Source organism: Hemicordylus capensis, chromosome 1 (genome assembly GCF_027244095.1).
Source record: "Hemicordylus capensis ecotype Gifberg chromosome 1, rHemCap1.1.pri, whole genome shotgun sequence".
NCBI lineage: Eukaryota > Metazoa > Chordata > Lepidosauria > Squamata > Cordylidae > Hemicordylus > Hemicordylus capensis.
The window spans coordinates 343,217,928-343,242,495 of NC_069657.1; the positions used below are offsets into that span (position 1 = coordinate 343,217,928).

Consider the following 24,568-nt stretch of genomic DNA (forward strand, 5'->3'; position numbering starts at 1 on the left):
AGCTTGTCTTAAATTCAGAGTTGTCTTGTATTTGGTACAAAGCAGGTTATGAAATGGGACTAGTTCAAATGATGTTATACATGTTATAAATACTACTACATGTTAAACTCTACACATGTTATAAATACTACTATCTGTAATATGTATAGAGGAGTAGTCCTAATGACACCTCCCTTCCCTCAGCACTGACACCCTGGCATGCTGACAGCAGGGCAGGAGAACATGCTCATGTGCAGAAGTCCTTATTGCATGGTTGGATTGGCTGAAGAAGCATTGTCCAAACCAACTCCAGGATTAGGGTTTCATACTATTTGTAAATCACAGTGCCTGGCTTTGGAGAATCTAGCCATTAAAACCCTCTGAATGAATGCATTTTAAACTGATTCATGCCAAATTGGTTATGCCTTGGGATTTTCAACAAGTATAGAATTGTGCCTTTTTGTGCAACTTGGTTTATATGAATAAAGAACCAAATGACACAGTTTCTCATTTGACAACTACCAAAAGCATTACATGATTTAATTTCTTTTTGTAGTTCTGTGATATTTCTCAGTGAGCCATCAAACTATGACTGTCAGAACATTTCAAGACAGGTGGAGTTAAATATTTTTAAGAAGCAGCCTTAACTTGTCCTATGAATGATTCCAAACCTATGTTTCATGAAGTCATTTGTACCACCTACATAAATTTAAAATTCTGTAAAATCTAAGTGTTGCTGGACCTTTTAAAAATACTATAATCTCCTACGTAGAATGCAGTACTTAAATTGCTGAATATAAAATGTATTCCCAGTTGGATATGGTTCATATGATCAATGGGGCAGGAGCTTTAATATTCCAAAAAGACATATGCCCTAATGGCTATAGTGTACCTATTGAGAACTGTTGCAGCAGGCACCTTTCTTCCAGGCCATTTATTTAGCATATTTCTATAGCAGCCAAAACTTGTGTCTCTGGGCAGTTTACAATTAACCATTTAAACATTAAATCAATTAAACAATCATTTAAACCATTAACATTTATGTTATGTCATTTACATGACAGATGACCATGAAAGATAGTTATTTACAATCCAGGGTACAGACTTTGATTACAACATGTGAAAGGCTTCTCAGTTTTTAAAAAATCATATTGGTTTCTTCCCAGTTTGCATTTGTAAGAATTGCATTGCTGAAGCAGACCTAAGGTTCTCTTGTCTAGTATTTGGTTTCCAATGCAGTCTGGTCATATGTTTTTGGTAATTCACAAACATTCCCCATTTATGTTACGTCTCCAGTATCTGAGATTCAGAGCTGCTTTAATACACAGAAGTTCCACTTAGCCATTATAATTGATATCCATGGAAAATAGCCATTCAAGCTTGACAATATTTTGTCCAAAGTTTTTTAGACATTTTAAAGAACTTTAGTAGCATATATTCATTTTGTAACAATATAAGAGCTCTGCAAAGGTGTAACCCCACTCCCAGTATCTTTATACATGTTATACTAATGGCTATTAACATTGTTCTTTCCTTCACAGTGGCTTTAAATTACATCAAATTTTTGTAATTGTTGTCCACTCCTATTTGCGAGTGCCTTTTGTTTAAAGATGGCCTATACGCTGTTTTCTTTGTCTTGCATATGTATGTACTGTCATTGTATTGAATTAACTTGTCCTGATGAATGTAAAACTAGTGTCTTCATTGGATAGATATGTGGGATGTATATCCACAGAATGTTCCCCTGCCAATGTATGTATGGCCTGCTGGACAGGACCTTTTAAACATTAAGTTTGGTTTGTTTTGAGATCTGGTTACCTTGCTGTTCTTCATAGTTGTGTATGTACAACAGTTACACTTTGTGAACCTAATGCCATTTATGGTGAGCAGTTTCAGTAACGAAGTGTTATCAATGAATATTGGTAGATAGTGGTGAGAAACCTATAATCCAGGAGCATATAGTTGGTGCTTTAGAATGCAATCCCCCCCCCTCATTCATCAGTGATGAGAATGTGATCATAATGACACTAGATGTGTAACTTTTTAAAATGATTTTGATCCTAAAAATTGTATGTCTTGGAGGTATTCAGTGTTTGAACTGTGCAAACATATTTATAGTGATTTTTTTTATTTGCACATGAATGGGTTAGCATATCTTCTAGAAACATCTACTTAATAAAATTTTGGGAAAGGTTACTGTCTTGAGTTTTTAAAATTGTTTTATTGGTTTTAAATGTGTATATTGTACATCATTTGAGGCAGAAGGATCTGGCATATATTTCTACCACCAAAAACTCTGAGTAGGTAGGTAATAAGATCCTGATGCTGTCCCCATCATTCCAATAGCCAGTGCTTCCCATTCTGCCTGTCAGAGTTCTGTATTCTTCACAAACGTGCATACTCATTCAGCAACATATGTTGATCTTCCTTCGTTGCATATGGTAGAAAGGAAAGATTAAAATATTGTGAACACACTAGAAGTGCAATTTAATCATAGTTAAGCATTTATGTCCAGATACTTTAACCATGTTTAGCCATTGGCTGCTAACCAGAATTGGAAACTAGAGTTTAAATCTGGTTTTTGTAAATTCTATCTAGACAACTCATGCTGCATCCTTTTAGGCAGACACACTAAAATGCATAATTATTTAGCAAAATTAAACTAGTTTGATTACATTAGTCAGTGTTACATTCTTTCCTGATTTTGTATGTACGTATGTATTTATTACATCTGTACACTGCCCCAAACTTTCATCTCTTTAAGCTAGTTGCACCCTTAGGATGATGTGCTACAGCAATAATTACCAAACTGTCTGCTGCAACACAGTAGTATGCCCTAAGAACACTTAAATATTTAAGGCTCCTGCAAATCCAGAAGAATCCAGTTCCCCAGAAGAAATGCCACTGTACTTTGGCATGATTAAGTGCTCTGGCCACCTATTTCCAGTCAGTTTAAGATGAGGGTGCTGCTGTGCCTCCCAGTACAGCGTGATTAGATCATTCTGATGAAGAGATGCAACAGAACTGAGTTAGCAATCCTTGAATATTCCTAAAATAGTGGCATACAAAAACCCAGGGGATAGGTTTAGTTGAAACAAGTGTGAAGTGTGTTTCCAGTATTCATTTGGGTGGGGGTGGGGATTGTGTTATCAGAATTTGGGAAACTACAAATAAAAACTGAAAGTGGTCACATTTTCATTTTCCACCAAATAGATTCTGGTGGAAATAATGCATGAATGTTAGATATAAATATTCACAATCTGCAAGCAACACAAATTGTGAATTTGCATTTGTATATTTTTTTCAAGGCACAATGTTCTCCATGTTGTTAAAGAAAGAAAATATTCAGAAAATTGATGTATACTTCAAAGCATATTTTTTTCCATCCATGTCTGTGACTCAGGTCCAATTTAAAACTGAAGCCTGGCGTTTTGTTTACAATCATATTTACTAGTGTGAAATAACATGCAGCTGACATGTTTGAATTAGGTTGCAATTTAGATATGTGCCAGAATGCTATGTGGCCTAGGTTTAAAGACCCCAGAATTTGTTAGTTACAGTGTAAGAAGACAACATAGATATGGTAACCCAGCTGCCTGGAATCCCACTTAAGAGAAATCAATGTATTCAACACTTAACTAGGTCTACACTGATGATGTGTCCAAGATTGTTTGCAAATACTTTAATGTTTGATCTGCTTTCTGACCTACAAGCACTCAAAGGATTTCTGAAAAGTTTCAACCATGTAAACAATGCAGTGAACAAAAAAAGATGGATTACAAATCATTAATTCATGCATCCAATATAAATAAATTCATGTCCACTAACACAATTCACCAGAAGAGAACGCAATGCCTGCAAGTATGAAAGATACATATAGATGTTCTCAGTCAAGGTTAAAATTCAGATACAATCTGATAACACAAAATCATGGTGGTGAAAATCGGAACACAGATTTTCTGTCACTCTGGACGGTATTTGTTTTGTTTACAGCTGAATGGGTGAGGAGGTCACCTCTCCCCCGTACTCCAGCTTACTTTCACGGAATCTGGCTTCCCCCAGGGTGCCTGACGCATACGCAGTTCTTTTACTATAACAAATGCATACACGCACCTTTATTTCTTTATCTTTCGGAGCAGGCCCCGTTTTATAAACATTAGGGGGCATCTGCTGCTCTTTATGTAGATTGGACAGATTCCGCCGGCGCTTCTCCCATTTTTTGCTTCTACTTTTAGTTACGGATTGTTTGGTGGGGACTTCAGATTTGCTAGCCACCTAATGGCGCAGCAGGGACGCAACCTGCCAAGAGAGCAGGAGGCTATTGGTTCATATTCCCGCTGGCGTGTTCCCCTGAATGGAAATTCTTTCTTATATCAGGCAGCAGTGAGTGGCATCATCTCGTACTGCTCGCGGGGAGGCAATGGTCAACCCCTCCTGTATTCTACCAAGAAAACCACAAGGCTCTGTGGTGGCCAGGAGTCGACACCGACTCGACGGCGCAAACTTTCCTTTTTCCCTTCAGAGTTACTAGGCTGCAAGAAAAGAGTTCTAGATAGAGATGCTAGGTAAGGGGCCAAGGATCCTGGTTTGAATTGAGCGCCAAACACCTGGTTGGAATGCTAGGCTGAGATGACCGCTCCTCTTGTTCCCACGTTGTCTAATTAGTAGCATATGGCACTTTCAGGGTTCAATGGTCGCTTCGGAGGGGTTTGATTTAGGCCTCACAGATACAGTTACCTCTAGATGTGCGCTACGGTCCCGATCCGAATGGCAGCTGCTACTCGCGTGTAAAGTCAAGCCTCTACACGCTGATGCACTGAACGCGGCGTGTTTGGCCAGGAAAGTGGGGCTTCAGCCACCGCCCCGCCTTGAACCCTTCTTTATTCTGCTCTGAAGCCACGAAGCAAACCCTTAGAAGTGACGATTGCAGCCCTCACACCTGATCCACCCGCTCTGCGATGGGCCCGCCGCGATAGCTTCTCCCAGTCAGGCAACTGCCCAATCCGGGTTTAACTCCGCTGCCTGCCAACTCAAGCCTCCGGTTTACAAAGAAGGCTGTTGGAACAATTTCCGGAGTCAGGTTACCGTGGAAACTAGAGCAGCTCCTGCTGTTCAGAAGTGCTCAGCCCGCCCGCTCCACACAGGTGAGACTGGTTATCTCTTCCTTTGGCTCTCAAGTTGTCCGCAATTGCCCTTTCGGCGGGGACCCTTTCCTTCGTCTCGTCCTTCTTTAGCCCAAAACCGACATCAGTCGGCTGAGACGTGGAGAAGGTGCTTCCGATCAGCCTCTTCCTGCCCACTTTGCTTCCGGATAACTTTTAAGCATAAGCCAAATTCTGCACCAGAAAAAGTGGATTTTTCAGCCTCTCTCCATTAATCAGGTTTGCATATTTTCCTTATTCCCCTTCCAGCACTCTGGCAGAAGCTGCACCTGCCAAACTTCCTTCTGTCATCTAGTTTAAGGTATAATCATTGTACAGTCCTGTGGATCATCAAAAGCCCAGGAGATGGAGAAGGGATATCCAACTCCAGTTTTAATAGCACAGGACTTTAAAATGGAGAATATAAACCATAATTTGACTTACTATGGGGTGGGGGCAGGGTGGGACTTATACCACTGCTTTGCATTAAGAACACAGGAAGTTGGCCATCGGTTCATCTCGCTCAGAATTGTCTGCAAGGAGTGGCAGTGGTTCTCCAGGCTGGTGTCTTCCCCAGCCCTACTTGCAAATACCAGGAGGCTTTTCAGACAGCAGGTTTTAGGTTTACCACAAGGCTTTACTGTGAGTATAACAGATACTCTGATGCAAAAAGATAATTTTTAAACTGTGGTTATACATCAGGTTAGATTCCAATATGGAGGGAAAACCCCGAATCATATTTGAAGTGTTCTCTGAAATAACACATGGACTTCAGGGTAAGTCTGGCTGCTCTGTGACTGCACACCCACCCTCTGAAAGTAGAGATACCATCTGAAAAAGCTCCAGGGAATGAACCTAGGACCTTCGGCATGCAAAGCAAAGCTGAAGCTGATAAAAAGCACTCCTGGCCACTGCCTTAACCTGAGAAACCGGGGAGAGCTTTGGGTCCAGGAGCACTCGCAAGCTACATACCTGATCTTTCAGGAGGAGTGTAACCCCATCCAGAACAGGCAGATCTAAACCATCTCTTGCATCCCGAACCCCCACAGTCAGTACCTCCATCTTATCTGGATTCAACTTCAATTCATTATTCCTCATCCAGCCCATTACTACTTCCAAGCAGGCATATAGAGGAGATATGCCATTTCCTAATGAGGTTGACATGGAGAAATAGATCAGGGTGTCATCAGCATATTGATAACACCCAGCACCAAACCTCCTGATAATCTCTCCCAGCGGTTAAATTTATATGTTAAAAAGCATCAGAGACAGTATGGAGCCTTGTGGAACTCCACACTTTAGTTCTTGCTTTGCAGAACAGCAGTCTCCAAGTGAGACCATCTGGAATCTACCAGAGAGGTAGGAGCAGAACCACTGTATAACAGTGCCACCCAAACCCATCTCCCTTGGGTGGTCCAGAAGCAGAAGTGTAGGGAAGCTGGCGGCAGCTCGTGTGCAGCTGCTGCGGCCCCCTGGCCCCACCCCCCCATGTATGACACCCAGTGTCAGTAATCTGGCCACCCAGTAGGGAAGTTTAGGATGATAGTTCAGAAAAGACCAAACTGGGTAGCAGAAGCAAAACATGGCTCAGAAATATTTCTCTCTCTCGCTGAGGCTGTCAACACTAGGGATGACATACATTGCCTTCCAGCAGCTAACTGCAAGCTGTAGACCTGCTTTATAGTTCAAGCTGATAACTCTCAGCTGGCAGGGATTCAAGGCTTATCAGCCCTCTGCAAGAGGTGCTTACTTCTCCTGATTGATTCCAGCTGTGCCTGCCACCTTGTGACCTGTCTCTGCTGTGGAGTCAATGGGGGTTCCCGGCACAGCCCATCCTCCAGTTTGTCAGTCCCTGTCTCTGCTGCCTCAGACTGCTGTGCCTGCTCTGAGATATCAACCAGACCTGCCTCAGCCATCTCTTGGGAACCGACAGCCGGGCTCTGCCCCTCAGGCACCCCTGTATCAGCTGGAGGGCTGTCAGCATCCCCTTCCTTCTTGCTATCTGAGAACGAGGGTGTGACACCCGGTTAGACGCGCCACTGCGTCTGATGTCAGATGCGGGGGCGTGCTCTCTCTCCCAAACAGGGCCGCGTGGCCCCGTTTGGAAGGCAGATCGGCTCGTGCTATGTTGGGCAGCATGGGCCGGAGTGACTATCCCTGCCTTAAAGGCAGGGAGAGCTGTTCCAGCCACACTGCCAATTCAGCATGGGCCGATCTCCCTCCCAAATGGGGCTGCATAGCCCCATTCAGGAGGGAGATCAATCAGCCCCACTGCAGGGAGAGACACTCCAGCCATGCTGCCAATGCAGCACGGACCAATTTTGGTTCCAAACAGGGTCGTGTGTCCCCATTTGTGACTGAAATAATGACCCCCCCACACGTCTGACATCAGACGTGGGGGGCATGTCTGGGGTTGCATTCATGGCCCCTGATTGGTGGCGGCCCGGGTTCTTTGAACCCATTCACCCAATGGTGGCTCCACCCCTGTCCAGAAGGATACAATGGTCAATGGTATCAAAAGCCAGAGAGATATCCAAAAGGATCAGCAGTCACACTACCTCTGTCGATAGCCAGTTGGAGATCATCCATCAGTCTCAACCCCATAGCCCACACAGAAGCCAGTTTGAAATGGGGTTAGATAATCTGCATCATCCAAAACTGCCTGGAGCTGAGAGGCCACCACCTGCTCAGTCACCTTGCCCAACTATGGCAAATTGGAAACAGGTTTGTAATTAGTTAACCCTGAGAGATCCAATGCATTTCTTCAAAAGTGGTCTAATAATAGTCTCCTTAAGACAAGGAGGCATCCTGCCCTCCCACAGAGAAGCATTTACAATATTTACCAGACCCTCTCTGATAATATAATTACCAGATGAGATAAGCCAAGATGGACAAGGGTCAAGAGAACAGGTTGTAGGACACACAGTCTGAAGCAGTTCGTCTACTTCTTCAGGAGTCACTAACTGAAATCCCATAAGAGGAGTTGCTGGACACCTCCTCAGTAGACTCTGCAGTAGCTGTGGAATCCAGCTTGGCCCGAATCTGAGAAATTTTTTTCTGCAAAGAAGTCATTAAAAATATGACAGCGAGTGACCGATGGTTCCAAGTTTTTCAGATAAAATCAGTCCATGTATTTCATGACGGGTATGTGTTTTATAGAAAGTGATGGATTCTATTTTCAAATATTATAAGGGGCTAAAGAAGTACTGGGCAGAATTTTGGACTTGAAGCGGGTACTGAAATGCTTAATAGGCCATGAAGCTTCCTAGTGTGAGTCTGAGGACAAATCTTTGTTTATCTATACTTCATAGGATGGTTGTGAGAATGAAATAAAATGGGATAATCCCATGTATGCTAACTTGATGTCCTTGGGGGGAAAAGGTGGGTCAAAATGTGTTTAGTATAGGCAGTAGTGTATTCGTAAATCTTAATTTTATATTAGAGGTTTTTTAAAAAGAATATTTGCTATAATTGACATTTAAAATATGCATGTGTCATTATGTATGCAGTTTGGATTATTCATGGTTCTTTCCCTAATGTCTTCTATAAATCAATCTCATAACCTCTTTTTAAAATCGTAATTTTTTAAAATCCAACTTGCACTTTTGATATATTTCAGCCAGCCTGTTGAACAGGTACAGCCAAACTGAGAAGGGATACCATGACTATTTCATTTCATGATGTCTGCTGTGTGTAATTTGTGGTCCCCCACATCTTCTCCCCAAATGCAGATACTTTTTACATAAAATGTTAGAGCTTTCAGAGGTGTGACCTTTTCTTTTTGAACATTTTAAATAAGGAAGGAATTGCATTCTTCTTTTCTGTTTGGTTTTTTAAAATTATAATTATTCTTGGTTGTTAGCTTCACAGTAATTTCAGCTGGCTTTTATGGGGTGACAGGAGTGGTAGAAATAAAGAGGCCAGGTGGTGCTGGAAAGTACATACCAAACAACGAGTTCCATGTACCTTTTCAATAAGACCTTTAATTATCTAATATGTTAAAGTAAATCTTTATTGGCTTTTTTCCATCTCAGATTCCTTAATAAACCAAACAAGGACTGCCTTATATGCCCATAGAACAGAAACTCTCTATACAACTTTCTGTTATTGTTCTACTTGCTAGTTAGATTTTTCCCCTAATTTTTAACCCCAAACGTGCTTTTCTGCTTTGTTGCCAGTTCTGAAGTAAAAAGAAACATCAAGAGAGAGAAGTGTTCAGAAAAGCCAAATATTAATATAAGTGAGTGTGTATGTATTACATAGCACATTCCAGAATGCAGAGCATTGCAGTAAGGTAGCTGTCTCAGGCAGTAGACAGTACTAAATACAACTGTGTAAAGCATGCTTTTTAAATATCCATTACAAATAATGAATAATTCATTATTTGCAATAGATATTAAAACTTTGCTTTATTCTGCTTGAAAATTAAAAGGTCCTTGAATTATTCTGCTTTATAATTAAAAGGTCAGTTTAAAATTGTGGTGTTTGGTTTTAGAAATGGAGAATACTTCTTCAAGCATAGAATCCGAGTACATCAAGAACCTCCAACATCAAATTTACTTCCTTGAACTAGAAGCAAATTATCTATATCCTGCACTGTACCATCTATTATTAGCTAAAAACTGATCAACTAAAAATTAGTACAAATATTGTACTGAAAAGAATAATTGGAAGAAATGTCGGAATAAGATATTTTATTACTACAAAATAAAAATTACAAAGTAATTATTATAAAATAAGGCCCGTAGGAGGCCCTTCTCTGTGGCCACGCCTCTTCTTTGGAACATTCTCCTCCTCCTCCCGCCGATTCATTCGACCTCCTCCTTAGTTGCTTTTAAGGCCCTTCTTAAGACCTGCCTGTTTCACTAGGCTTTTGCCTTTATTTATTTATTTTAATTTGTTATTGGTATTGTTGTTGTTCACCACCTATAGTCTTTGGAGGAGGCAGTATACAATAAACTTTTAATACATAAAAAATAAAATAGACTAGTGTTGTTTTTTAAAATTAATTTGAAATTTTAAAATCTATAAATCTGATTGTGATTTTAGGTTGGATTTTTAACTTGTTTATCTTAATTTGTTTAATTTTATTTGTCTGATTTTAGATTGTACATTTTACATTGTAACTATTTTACAAATGTTGTGAGCCACTCCGAGCAGCAGTGTACTGGAGGGGCGGTGTATAAATATTTTAAATAAATAGATAGATACAAAAGCTGTTTGAGAACAGCTCAGTTATGTACTGTTATACTTTTTAAAAATTAATATTAATTTTAAATCACTTTTCGCCTTAACTTGCTGTTGTCACTCGTGAACAGACTAAAAAAAGCACTGATCTTCAACCTCTCCTTGCATCTGAAGTGGAATACATGCTACGAAAGCTATGGGTAAATGTTTATCTGTAAAAAATTATGACATTACTAATACTTTCCAATCCAGCAGTCTGTTCTTGTCATTTTCATAGTCACTGTAATTATGAAGAAATATGAATATGACTGTATTTATATACTGCTTTTCAAGAGAAGTTCCCAAAGCGGTTTACAAATGAATAAATAAATAAGGATCCCTGTCCCCAAAGGACTCTCAATCTAAAAAAAAAAATAATGATAGACCAGAGGGATGCTGTGCTGGGGCTGGATAAGGCCAGTTGCTCTCCCCCTGCTAAATAAAGAGAACCACTACTTCTAAAAGGTGCCTCTTTGCTCTGTTAGCATAATTAAGATAAAGTGTGCCATCAAGTCAATTTTGACTCCTGGCGCCCACAGAGCCCTGTGGTTTTCTTTGTTAGAATACAGGAGGGGTTTACCATTGCCTTCTCCCACGCAATATGAGATTATGCCTTTCAGCATCTTCCTATACCGCTGCTGCCCGATATAGTACCAGCAGGGATTCAAACCAGCAACCTTCTGCTTGTTAGTCAAGCATTTTCCCACTGTGCCACTTAAGGTGGTTGTTAGCATAATTAGCAGGTCGTAATTATGAAGGACGCATTTTGGAGGAAAATGTATTAGAAACTCCTGACATTGAATTGGTTACACAAGTACAGTTGAACCAGTTCTCATGATGGATTTGACAGCAGAGTTGCAGCACAATTCACATCATTTCCAAAGCAATAGCAGCATTTTCACAGCTTCTGCCTGCTATTTCCGAATCTTAGATCTGCCTTTCTCTATCTGGCCATATATTTAGAGCTAAAAAGGAGTGGGGGTGGACGAGGCAAAAACCCATGTGCGTGGCAAATTAAGATATGAAATGATCCATGTTCTAAGGCCAAAATGTTATAAAGGGTTATGCAGTGTAGTTGGGCTACTTGAAATTGTGTCAATGCCCATCATGTTTTGAAGCATAATTCTCTTCATCAGGGTTAAAAAGAAAATGAGTAACAAGATCCAGAAATATTGTTCCTCAAAATATGTTGGGAATTGACAGTAGCAGAATGGTTTTTTCAGTAAACTTCCAGTTCAAATATGTCTCCTTTTCTTAGCCCACACTTTATATTCTGACTGGACTAAACAATTTCACGACTTTAAAGTGGGTTTGAGTCAGATGACCATCCAAATAGCTGAGGTTCATTTATGGTGTGTTTTTGGTGCATTTATGGTGTCTTGTGTTAATCACTGATAATGACCAGGTCATGTTGGTACTAATGGGAGAGCCATCTTTTAGCCTGAAATTTCCTATCTTCTTAGAATATCTGTATCATTAACATTTTTCATCATACAGGTTTTGTTCTGTTTTTAATCTTTTTTACAGGAATTACAGACTCAGTCTGATGGTCTTCAACTGGAGTTAAAGAGAAAGCAAAACAATCTGAACATGTTGAAAATAGAGTGGCAACAACTTGGTGACCAAATCAGTGCATTGGATGGTGATGCATCATTCAATAACCACATCTTCCATACAATTGGCAGAGTCTCAGTGATTCCTTTAAGACCACCACACCCTTAGAATAACTGAATCTTGTTTTTAAAATTGTATACCCTGGCGTGTGTGTTTCATTTCTGAAGGCTATCAAAGGCTTGGCTTTAGGAGCTGGCGGTTGTGGGACAATGGACTGATCATTAATTCATTCATTAATTCATTCAATTTCTATTATAAAAGTAAAGCTAAGACATGTATCTTATTAAAAGACCAATCCTAAAGAACCAAGTGGTGCTTGACTTGGATAGACTTAGATATATCATCACACAGAACAAAGATTGTTTTAAATTACATATGCATTCTGCACTGTACATTGTTTTTAAGTGTAAGGTTCAGGCCTCAGGTTATAGTTTTCTGTTTGATTCTTTTAAGAAAAGTTAGCACCATCATGTGGTAAAATTTTGTATTACTAGTTCTAATAATATATTCAAATCCTGAGTCCTAAAATCCTCTTCTAAACCATAATCCATGGCTTCTGCAACTTTCCATTTTTGTTGTTTCACACCCCCTCCACTACCCCATCAACATTAATCCTCCTTTCTGCATTAGCATCTCTAACAAACTGTTTGGATGGTTCCTGCATCTCATCTTCTCTTCTCTTCTTCTTCTTTTGGCCTTTTCATTTTTATATCCAGTATCCAACGGAGCACATCAGTTCATGTGATTGGATCTGGCATACATATGTTAGTGACGAATACATTTCTCCTTTAAAACACCTGCACCTAATGGCAGTTTCAGATAAATGACGTTTCTCACTTCAGCCTGATTAGCATTTCATTGTGAATGAAAATCAATTTAATATGAATGTGAATTACCCCTTTGTAGTCCCTGGTAATTCCTACTGTCATAACTGTTATTGTCTGCCAGTAATTGCTGTGTTCATTTAGCTTGGGCATCACATATAACTTGTTGATCTAAAATAAGGAAGAATGAATGTTAAGTGATTATCTTATTATCTTGGTATGTGTGTGTCTTTATTATTGTCAAAGACCAGTCAGTATTTTTATATTATATTAGTTTACATTATTTTGGGGATATGTGTCTGTATGCTTTGAATAGAAACCTTTTTGAGGTTCACTTCAGCAGAGTAGATAGCCAGGGCTGCTCAACTACAGCCCTCCTACATATGTTGGCCTACAATTCCCATAATCCCTGGTTATTGGCCACTGTGGCTGGAGATTATGGGAGATGCATTCCCAAAACAGCTGGGGGGCCTGAGTTGAGCATCTCATGATTCTGAGATAGACTCATGAAAACTCTTGGCTACCAAGAACAGACCAGGCAGACAGTGCACAAAAAGAAAGTATTAATATAGATAAAATAATATTAATATCTATACAATAATATACATATAAATAATAGGTCTTTAATTTGTGTTCATTCTGACTTTTCATAAATCCAGTCCAAATCACATGATTAAAAGAGAGCTATGCTACAGCCAGCCAGCAAGCAAACACTCGGGTATTTGGCTTCATTTCAGCTAGTGTTTTCTCCTCAATAGTGCTTTTAATTAATTTGATTAAAAGATTAATAGCTGGGCTCCATTCTTTTTTGTTTGATCTTATGCTTTAAAAATGCATGTTTATACTGCAATAATTAGGAAGGGGTTCCCCTCCACCATTTTTTCTCCTTTAGAACATTATTCAAAAGAGAAGCAAGTTTTGCTAGAAGAAATCATAGAACTGAAGAGAAAGAAAGAACAACAAGATAGGTATATCTCAACAAAAGAAGTAGAAATATTACATTCTAAGCAAGAACTGGAACAGCAGCAAATGAACCTGAATAACACTGAAAAGGCTATCCTTGTATTACAAGCAAAGGTATACTGATTGTTTTATTACTAGTAACGTATTACTACGTATGCTAATGCTTGGTTTCTTTCTTTTTTAAAAAAAATTACTGAGTGCATCAAATCATAGGGCTGAAATATTCTGTCATGCATTAATTCACATTTACTCCACATAAGAAAGTTGTTCAAAAGAATCCCAGGGTCATCTAATCCAAATCTTGCCCAAAGGCATAATTCATTACAGCAAACAACATGGCCCTACATAATCCAGATTATAGTCTGCCAGAAGAAGAAACAATTAGGTGTCCTAAATCAGAGATGCCTGCAGAATTCAAAAAATAGTATGCTAAAGGTAATGAAAGGGTCTTAACAAGTAAACCAGGTTATATGGTACAAGGGAAGGCCAAAGACTTAAGAATGTGGCCAGGGTAACCTGGGGATGGGGTGTGGGGGCAGGAATTCCAACACACATGTAGATGAACATAGGAAGCTGCCTTATAATGAGTCAGATCATAGGTCCATCTAGCTCAGTATCGTCTTCACAGACTGGCAGTGGCTTCTCCAAGGTTGCTGGCAGGAATCTCTCTCAGCCCTATCTTGGAGATGCCAGGGAAGGAACTTGGAACCTAGATGCTCTTCCCAGAGCGGCTCCATTCCCTGAGGGGAATATCTTACACTGCTCACACTTCTAGTCTCCCTTTTGCAATGCAACCAGGGGACACCCTGCTTAGCTTAAGGGGACAAGTCATGCTTGCTACCACAAGACCAGCATTCGACTACCTTGCTGAAAACAAGGTCAGTTCAGTCGACTTTTGATGTTGCTGAGGCATGATAGCATTAGGCATGATTGCACAAAAATTTGAAAATATCTCTACATTTAGCAGTTGCTGTTTTGCAGTTTCCTAAATAATGGCAGCATGCAGACCACCATTCTGGCTCAGCTCCCCTCCACAAAAAAAGGGCTGTTACACGAAAAGAATGTACATACAGGGCCAGAGGTGCTCTTACCCCTGGACTTCGAGGCCAAAGTCCAGGGCCTCCACTGCCTCTGGGGCTCCCCAAATCCTCTTCAGTCTGACCCGGGTGGTGTGGTCACCCAGCCAAGCATGATGGTGCTTAATTTGCAGGGTAGGGTGGCCTCCAAAGGCCTTTAGGTCCAGGCTCCAAAATTACCTAGGTGCACCTCTGCACAGCACTATGCAAAGAGGGGCCCTTGCTGCATTCCAGGAATCATTGCTCCCAGTCCAGCCCATGCAAGCCAGTGTCTAGAGGAGGCAGAGCTGACCATCTGGTAGTCAATATACACTCAGCTTCAGTGTAGCAAGGACCCCCTTTGCATAGCCTTGGGGGGGGGGTGTGCGTGTGCGCATTTTCTCATGCAACAACTTTTTTTGTGAAGGCTCAGCCAGAATGGTCATCTGCATGCTGCCATTTTTTGGAGAAACAGCAGCCTTTTCTAAACTCTAAATATAGATATATTTTTAAATTTTTCATGCAATCATACTAATGAAACTATGTTTTCAGTTAACTTTATTTTGGAAATGAAGATAAAATTAAGCTCTTTAAAATATTATTATGTATCTCCTTTCACATGTTGGAATTAAATCAAGGTGAAGCAACAGTCAGAACAGCAGAAGGCAGTGGAGTTGCTGCTTTCTGAAAAAAGAAAGGAATGTTTGAAAGTACAGTCTACAATGCATGAAATGGGAGATAAAATCTTTAAGAAAACAGCAGCGATACAAGAACAACTCACTCATGAACTACGGTACTTACTGTGGCAGATGTTGGGCTAGTTAAGGTAGCGATTGCTTTCAGCCATAATGCACACAGGAGTTATGATCTGCACATTCATATCTGTGGTAATCATATGTGGCGCACTTGGACAACAACAAAAAGAACCACTTCTCTTCCAGTTCACTAAAGATTTCCTACCTAGTCATCTGGAAGCACTTGTTCTCCACTGGCAATTGGCTATTTACAGTTCCCAATGCTAGCACCACTCTAACTACTCTTTACTGACACCGTATGTGACCCTGTTTGTAGTACAGATTAATGTGTGGAAGATAACAAAGTACACACAGCACGGAATCTGTAGGTCAGGTGTGTGTATCTAGAATGGTACTAACTTCCAGGGAACTCAAAGAGTATACATAGCCTACTAAAGGGAAGAAGTGCAAGACCACATGGATCCAATGGATTATTTAAAAAACTGCAAAAGATAGACTATTCTTTCTTTGTGTGTAAGTACACACACACCCCTGATGAGGCACAATCTCCACCTCTTAGCCCAGTTACAACATATGTTGAAACAGAGCTAGGGAGAACCCACCTTACACTTAAAATTAATGCTATGGTACAGGCTCTTATAACTGTGGCAAGTGAGAGTGCCTTGTGCCCATGCCCAAACCATGGCCTCCCTAAGCTGAGGAATCCCCCCTCCACTCATTTTACAGAACTTCCCCTTTCAAACCCAATAACCTGTATCTTCAGTTCCCAAAACACATTTTTATTCCTCCCAGCAGTGTCTTTCCTTGCCTAAAAAAATAAGAATAAAATAAAATATGAGAAATTGCTGCTCAAGCTTTTCTTCTGTCTGCACCCCTGCTGCAGAAAATCAGCTGCTTTTTGCTAAACTGGGCAGGGGGAGGGGTCCAGTACCCAAGGATGCTCTGGATCCTGCCATATGTTTGGGGAATGTTTACCATCTTAATGCCTCTTCCCATTTTGCCTGTCCCCATTAAGATCTTTCTTGCAGGCCTGGCCAAGTCCTGTGCCCTGCCATCAAAAGTATAGTGGCTGAATACTCAGGATAGGATCCTCGGCAATGGCACCAAAATTGTGCCTTGATGGCTATAGGCTACCTCCAGGTTCAGGGCCAGAATATCTCCGAATTCTGTTTGCAGGGAAGCCACTGTGGGAGAGGGGCATGTCTTCTTCTCTTGTTGATGGGCTTCCCAGAGACATCTGGTGGGCTTCTGTGGGTAACAGGATGGACTTGATCCAGCAAGGCTCTTCTTATGTTCTTCATTATGGAACACCCTCCTGGAACAAATTCATCTTGCTCCTTTCCTGATGGTGTCTTCTAGAACCTTAGCAAAGGCAATATTGTAGATTTTAGAGCTTTCTCCTTCTGTTCTAGCTGTAGGTCACCTATAATCTGATATTGGTTTCAGTTAATTTATATGATTTAAAAAAAAAAAACACCCTCTGGTGACTTAAGGTTTTCTATGTTTTGTAACTGTATTGTGTTATACTTTTTAAGCCTCATTGGGGAGTCCTTGAATCAGAAGTCAGGGTAGAAATGTTTCAATAAATACGTGCACATATTTTCTAATCAGGAATGAGATATCTTTCCTCCATCAACAAATGCGTGAAAGAGAGCTGTTGGCAGAACAGGATCGTCTTTTAAGAGGGAAAATGATGGATGATTATGAAGCCTTGACCAAGGAGAATGCTATACTGCAGACCAGGCTCTTGGAACTTATCAAGCAAACCTGCATCGTAAGGAAAGAAACAATTTGGCCAACTGATAAAATATTTGCAGGAGAGTGTACGTGGCAGGGTTTCTACAGCTTTCCATTTGGAAGTTGCACAATGTTACATTTTTTCACAACTGGTTTATCATAGTAAAAATAATTTGACAAAAAAGGCATCTGTAAACCCCTGAAGGCTACTGAGAGATAAGTAGGCCAATTGAATATGCATTCTTCCTCTCCCTCTCCCTCTCCCTCTCCCTCTCTCTCTCTCTCTCTCTCGGGATATAAATGTTACTACAGTTCTTTTAAAATACAGTTGTGTCATGCAAATCAAATTGTAGATCTGCATGTAAATGTTCTCCTGTGCTTAAAAAATACTCAGTGGTGGGGTGAAATCTATTAAGTGTTGATGGAAAACATAACAATAAGAAATTTAAATATGGAGAAGCAAGGAAATGAAAACCAATTGCATATGCTGGATAATTGGCAGTGCATCTGCACATAGTGTTTGGAACACTAGGAAGTTAGAATGTTTGTTCACTTGAACTAGATCCATCCCCAGTCCCAAACACACACAGCAGAACTCATACTGGTACTACATCACAGTAGACAGAGATGAATGCGGATTCAATATGAGCTGCCAAAGAATGTGAGCTGCAGTGCTAATGTGGAGGTCTGTTCCATGTTGGGATATGCAACAGCTGCAGCCGCTAGCTTACTGAATAGTTTACATGTAATCTACTTTAAAGCCAGAGGGGGCACTTTAGTTTCCTCTGCATTGGTTGGGCTAGCTTGGAGTTTCTGTTCTCTTTCCTGTTCCTTTGTATATGAATCAGCAAGTGCTGTACTGATTCCTGAGTGTCTTTTGTCTCCCAAAGTTATTTTAAAAACTGTTTGCTGGTGTTTGCTCCACACAGACAGAAAACATCCTGCAACATTCTATAACCCTTTTCAGGCATTTTCTCTGTGTTTTTTTATTTGGTAGTAAAAGCAGGTACCCCCTGAATTGTGTTATTAGTTACAAGTGCATGCTTTTGCTGAGAATTTTCAATAAAAAGTTGAACTAATGTCAGATTCTGTAGGCAGGAACTATATAAAATGAAAGCATCCCATGTAGCTCAGCTATAGGAAAAAAATGCCAGCTTCGCAACTAAATTTACTGTAAGGTTACACTTGCTTTAAATTCCATTAACTGACTGCTGTGCAGATGTAATTTCATGCTGATCCATACTTGATTCTGTAACTGACTACAGGAGAGAGCACTCAAGGCGGAGAGCTATACATCTCATTCTGCTAGCATTTCTGAGTTTCTGGCAGTGAAAGACCATGAAGACCATCTACAAAAAGAGATCAAGAGGCACCAAGAACTCCTGGAGCAGGAAAAGAACACTTTCCAGGATCTTGAGAATAAGGTTGTATGACTATACTAGCTCTTCTGATGCTTTAATGTGGAGTATAGCCAGTGTGGTGTAGTGGTTAGAGTGCTGGACTAGGACCAGGAAGACCCCAGTTCAAATCCCCATTCAGCCATGATACTTGCTGGGTGACTCTGGGCCAGTCACTTCTCTCTCAGCCTAACCTACTTCACAGGGTTGTTGTAAGGAGAAAGTAAGTATGTACTACACTGCTCTGGACTCCTTGGAGGAAGAGTGGGATATAAAATGTGTAAAAAAAAAATTAAAAAACCTTCTTACAGGGTCTTAGATCAGGAAGCCACATTCAAAGGGAAACCATTCTTCTTGATTTCTGTGGTATTTCAGTCAAGCTGTATGATGTGCTTTTGCTCACAGTTATGAATGTGTACCATATTTAATAGATTTCAAAGGAATTTATGTATGTTTAGTTACACTGCATCAGTTTTATTTTTATGTATTTATTATATGTGTATACTGCCTCAAACAGTTATAACCGTCTCTGGGCAGTTTACAACATAAAACAATTAAGAGAAAAATTAAAACAATTAAGCTTCAACTGGTTCGCCAATTGCACCCTTTCCTGGAATAAGTGGACTTTAGACAGTGGTTATGCTGGTAACCTCCAGGCTTTACTACTGCAATGTGTTCTATGCCTTTGTACATAGTCCGGAAGCTGCAATTGGTGCAGAATGCTGCTGCCAGATTGGTCTCTGGGATGTCCCATAGAACTACAGGTGAAACTCGAAAAATTAGAATATCGTGCAAAAGTTCATTAATTTCAGTAATGCAAATTAAAAGGTGAAACTGATATATGAGATAGACACATTACATGCAAAGCGAGATAAGTCAAGCCTTAATTTGTTATAATTGTGATGATCATGGTGTACAGCTCATGAGAACCCCAAATCCACAATCCCAGAAAATTAGTATATTGTGAAAAGGTCCAACAGTCTAGGCTCCAGGTGTTCCACTCCAATCAGTTAATCAATCCATAACACCTGCAAAGGGTTCCTGAGCCTTTAAATGGTCTCTCAGTCTGGTTCATTAGGAATCACAATCATGGGAAAGACTGCAGACTTGACAGTTGTGCAGAAAACCATCATTGACACCCTCCATAAGGAGGGAAAGCCTCAAAAGGTAATTGCAAAAGAAGTTGGATGTTCCCAAAGTGCTGTATCAAAGCACATTAATAGAAAGTTATGTGGAAGGGAAAAGTGTGGAAGAAAAAGGTGCACAAGCAGCAGGGATGACCGCATCCTGGAGAGGATTGTCGGGAAAAGGCCATTCAAAAGTGTTGGGGACTTTCACAAGGAGTGGACTGAGGCTGGAGTTAGTGCATCAAGAGCCACCACACACAGACGGATCCTGGACATGGGCTTCAAATGTCGTATTCCTCTTGTCAAGCCGCTTCTGAACAACAAACAACGTCAGAAGCGTCTTACCTGGGCTCAAGAAAAAAAGAACTGGTCTGTTGCTCAGTGGTCCAAAGTCCTCCTTTCTGATGAGAGCAACTTTTGCATCTCATTTGGAAACCAAGGACCCAGAGTCTGGAGGAAGAATGGAGAGGCACACAATGCAAGATGCTTGAAGTCCAGTGTGAAGTTTCCACAGTCTGTGTTGATTTGGGGAGCCATGTCATCTGCTGGTGTTGGTCCACTGTGCTTCATTAAATCCAGGGTCAACGCAGCCGTCTATCAGGAGATTTTGGAGCACTTCATGCTTCCTTCCGCAGACGAGCTGTATGGGGATGCGGACTTCATTTTCCAGCAGGACTTGGCACCTGCCCACACTGCCAAAAGTACCAAAACCTGGTTCAATGACCATGGGATTACTGTGCTTGATTGGCCAGCAAACTCGCCTGACCTGAACCCCATAGAGAATCTATGGGGCATTGCCAAGAGAAGCATGAGAGACATGAGACCAAACAATGCAGAAGAGCTGAAGGCCGCTATTGAAGCATCCTGGTCTTCCATAACACCTCATCAGTGCCACAGGCTGATAGCATCCATGCCACGCCGCATTGAGGCAGTAATTGCTACAAAAGGGGCCACTGACTCATATATCAGTTTCACCTTTTAATTTGCATTACTGAAATTAATGAACTTTTGCACGATATTCTAATTTTTCAAGTTTCACCTGTATATTACTCCGATTCTAAAAGATCTACACTGACTACCAATAGGTTTCCTGGAAAAATACAAAGTCCTCGTTCTTACCTATAAAGCCCTTAACGGATTAGGCCCACAGAATTTAAGAGAACTTCTTTTTTTTTAACCCCGCCTTCTATAAAGATCCGGGGAGGTTTTTCTGAGGGTGCCGCCAGCTTGTCTGGTGATAGCTCAAAGGCAGGCCTTCTCTGTAGTTGCACCAGGACTGTGGGATGCAATTCCTGCTGGGATTAGAGCTGCTCCATCCCCATTGGCTTTAGGAAACAACTGGAGACACATCTCTTCAGCCAAACCTTTTAGTTAGTTGGTGTTTTTATGGATATTTTAATCTGGTTTTTATGTTTTAACTGTTAAATTCTTGGTTTGGTTTGTTCTTGGTGTGTGTGATGCTGTAAACCGCCTAGAGACTTTGGTAGTGGGTCGTATACAAATTTATTAAACAATTAAACTAGTTAGTTGCTTTCCCCCTAGTTTTACCTCTTGATGTGTTCGTTCAGTGGTCCACTTCTGGGAGAAGTTGCAGTTCGAGGCAGAGTACATGCTTTGTCACAGATTCAATTCCTGGCTTCTTCAGTTAAGAGATTTTGGGAGGAATTGCTAGAAAAGACCTAGAGGTTCCAGGCTCGGACTGGCCCACAGGGCAACAGGGCATATTCCCGGTGCACTCAGCAGCAGTGAATACTCCAACCCTTAATTACTCATTCTGTTCCAAACCCGGCGCCCTCCCCACATACATTCCACTGCCCTCTCACTGCCCCCAGTCCAGGCCTGCGAGGTTCTCCACATGAGCAATGAGGAGAGCCTGCAGGGGGGTTGTGGGGAGAGCAGGCTTGACCCGCTCTCCCCGCACACGAGCACGCAGCTTGCCTTGGATTGCAGGATCAGCCTCCTATATGATTGCTGGCTCCATCACGAGTGCGTGGGGCATTCTGGGGAGCCCCCCGATGCCGGGAGGCTTGTTGTAGCCTCCCGGTCATGGGTCTCCTTGTGTGTCACTGCGGCATGGAGCTGCATGGCGGCACAAGATCAGAAAAATTGGGTTAGCGGAGTACTCGCTCCGCTAATCTCGTTAAAGGGGGCATGGATTAAGCGGGCTTGCTGTGGGCTTGCTGCTGGGCTCCCTTAGCCAGCCTGAGTGAGAATAGCCTCCTAGAATTACTGCTAATGTCAGAGTAGATAGTACTGTTCTATATGGATCAATGGTCTGGTTCAGTAAAAGTAGACGCAGATTGTGCTTAAAACAGGCATTATTTTAGCCAATACAGGGTCCCAACCCTGTGTTTACTAGATAATGCAGCAGCAGGGAATTACTTAAAAGAGAACTGATGTGTGGGTGTGAGGGCATGCTTAAAACCACCTGTTGATTTCTCGTTGCAATTGCCCCATTTCTTCATCCAACTGGGATAACGTCAGGTTTCAGATAAATCCTTTTAAAGCAATCTGGAGAGCATCTGTGAGAACAGAGAAGTGCTTAGGCATCACCTTCTAGCCATTGACTTGTCCCAGGCGCGCCCCCGCCCCCTAGTATTAATATGGAAACATGAGGTTGGAAATGTTTATAATGATATTGTCTCAGGTGCAATGCCACTCACTTTGGACATTCAGTGAAATTCTATAAGCTCTGCCCTTCTGTAAATTGTTCCTTGGCTCTTCTAAGGGCCATAATACTGATGTGCAGGCAATAGAGCCTTGCATGGAACTGGTATGCGTGGCAAGACCTTGTTGCATGGCATCAGGGATTTGGGGGTGTTGACATGCTCAGGTTTCACAGTCTTGGGAACAGAGCTTTCTCTGGATAATGGCCAATAACTTTTCTTAGGGCACTGGGCTATCTTCCAACTGTGGCCAGATATCTTCTGCATGGAAAATGTAAATCAGTCCATGGACTTAAGTCCAAGAAGCACCACATCCAGCAAGCTCTGATTGTACATCCTTTTGTTTTTAACACTCATTTTATGCAAATGAGAAGAATTTTTATATTGATACTTCTGTGTTTTGTTTTCTGTGTTGTTACTTTATTTGTTCCTTGTGTTTTCCTTCACAGATTAGCATTTTGGAAAAAGGAAGCAAATCTCTTGATTTAAGTGTTGCAACAATGAAAAGTCGAGTAGCTGAAATCAGAGCTATGCTGGACAAAGAGGAACAGGATAATATTGAATTAAAAAGAGACAAAACTTTGCTGATTGATCTCACATCTAGTCTACAAAAGCAGGTAAATTCTTTCATCCCATCTGTTTGATGGAGTTAGAGAACTGAAAATAAAGATGTTTAGGGACTAGCTAGGTGAAAGCTGTTGCATTAAAACATTATATTGTCTACAGGTAGCGTAGGGCCTTTGTGGCATGAGTGTTCCTTAACAATAGCCTACAAGAGGCATGAAATGAGCAATATATAATCATATACATACAGACCGTCAGATTGAGTAATTCTTACAGCTTGATCTTATTCATGTATATTCAGAATGAAGTTCCTCTGAATTAAATAGACTTACCCCAAGTAAGGATGGATAGCATTGCAACCTTTATATGACAATCAAATGAATCTCAAACCTAATGTTTTGTGATGTCTATTTAGGACACATGTCGTCTTAACTTTCACAAATTCTTTCTTTAGCTTGCTGGGAAAGGAAGCAATCTCCTGCAGGCATCCAATAAGATGCTGCAGCTGGATGAAGCAATTTCAACATTAAAAACAAGCCACATGCTGTGTCAGTCTCTTCAATCAGAAAAATGGGATGAAATATCCAAAATGGCAAATTCAATGAAGAAACTCAATAAGTCAATGACAGATATTGTAGTTAATATGGGAAAGTATTAATCCAAGAGTGTGTATGGGTTTTAATTCCTTAGAAGCAGAGTGCCTTGAACATTAAGGACCCGTTAACATATATATGATTTTATGGAATATGAAGAATTATTCCTAGAGTTTTGTGAACTGTTGATTTCTTTTTAATTATTCTCCAAACCAAGTTTTACTTTACGCTGAATTGGGAAACAGGAACTAAATTGTTATATACACTTCAATATACTCTCTGTAACTCAATTCATACAAATTCAGAAATGACATACTTCATGGATGGTATCTGTCTCAGGAAAAGTTAAGAACAATGGTTAAGTGATCTTATCCTTTTAAATATATTTTACCTTTTAAAATGATAAAATATATTTGAGCTGATGTATACTTTGAACCAAAATACAGACTACATGTGTTATAAGTAAATATCCATGCTTGGTGGTAAAAAAGAGATTTCACACTTCCATCAAAATGTCATACTCCAGTTAAGGTGATAAATGTAATGTCTTTGTGACGGGAGGTGTCCTAATACTTAATTTGAATTCTATCTACAATTATAGAGATTATAGGATGTAATGTTACCAGTTAATGGCTGCAAACAGCTTCTCCATCAATAAATCTATTACCAGGTTTGCTCTGAAATGTGGTAGTTACTACCCTTTGTGACTGTGGTTTGGATTAATTGGGGAATCTAACTCAACTTAGTGCAAACCTGCATATAGTTTAATTATATAATGAGGTACCAGAGATGCTGATTGTGGTTAGGAGACACCCAAGTCAGAGAACTCAGAATGGCAAAATAGAATAAAGATATGATGCTTACAAGCAAAGTTGAGTTTTATTAAAGAACATATATTTACAAGGGAAGAGCAGTGGTTAGCACCTC

General features: G+C 40.6%; 1 protein-coding gene and 1 long non-coding RNA gene across 13 annotated transcripts; one reads left to right on the forward strand and one right to left on the reverse strand.

Annotated features, from left to right (window-relative positions):
- Positions 1-2,180: 2,180 nt before the first annotated feature.
- LOC128340036 (uncharacterized) lies at positions 2,181-4,228 on the reverse strand. The gene is made up of 2 exons (XR_008313416.1): positions 4,093-4,228; positions 2,181-2,406 (listed from the first exon to the last, which is right to left on the reverse strand). It is a non-coding gene; the product is annotated as an uncharacterized LOC128340036 (long non-coding RNA).
- A 758-nt stretch (positions 4,229-4,986) lies between these two features.
- LOC128339995 (paramyosin-like) lies at positions 4,987-24,324 on the forward strand. Of its 12 annotated transcripts, XM_053284612.1 has the most exons (12): positions 5,234-5,360; positions 5,612-5,762; positions 9,299-9,360; positions 9,616-9,706; positions 10,429-10,507; positions 11,874-11,988; positions 13,677-13,861; positions 15,441-15,595; positions 17,169-17,331; positions 18,560-18,718; positions 22,934-23,101; positions 23,503-24,324. In XM_053284612.1, the coding sequence occupies exons 4-12, from the start codon at positions 9,618-9,620 to the stop codon at positions 23,704-23,706; spliced, it is 1,317 nt and encodes a 438-aa protein (XP_053140587.1). In that variant the 5' UTR covers positions 5,234-5,360; positions 5,612-5,762; positions 9,299-9,360; positions 9,616-9,617; the 3' UTR covers positions 23,707-24,324. The 12 variants fall into 12 exon arrangements, with proteins under 12 accessions (XP_053140595.1, XP_053140565.1, XP_053140603.1 ...); XM_053284620.1 differs by lacking the exons at positions 5,234-5,360; positions 9,299-9,360 and adding an exon at positions 4,987-5,123 and having other exon boundaries at positions 5,619-5,762; XM_053284628.1 differs by lacking the exons at positions 5,234-5,360; positions 9,299-9,360 and adding an exon at positions 5,004-5,123.
- The last annotated feature ends 244 nt before the right edge of the window (positions 24,325-24,568 follow it).

Coding starts and splice junctions, on each gene's coding strand:
- LOC128339995 (XM_053284620.1), top strand. CDS start 9,618: ATGGAGAATACTTCTTCAAGCATAGAATCCGAGTACATCAAGAACCTC. Junction 10,508..11,873: donor ACATGCTACGAAAGCTATGG/GTAAATGTTTAT, acceptor TCTTTTTTACAG/GAATTACAGACTCAGTCTGA. Junction 15,596..17,168: donor CAACTCACTCATGAACTACG/GTACTTACTGTG, acceptor TTTTCTAATCAG/GAATGAGATATCTTTCCTCC.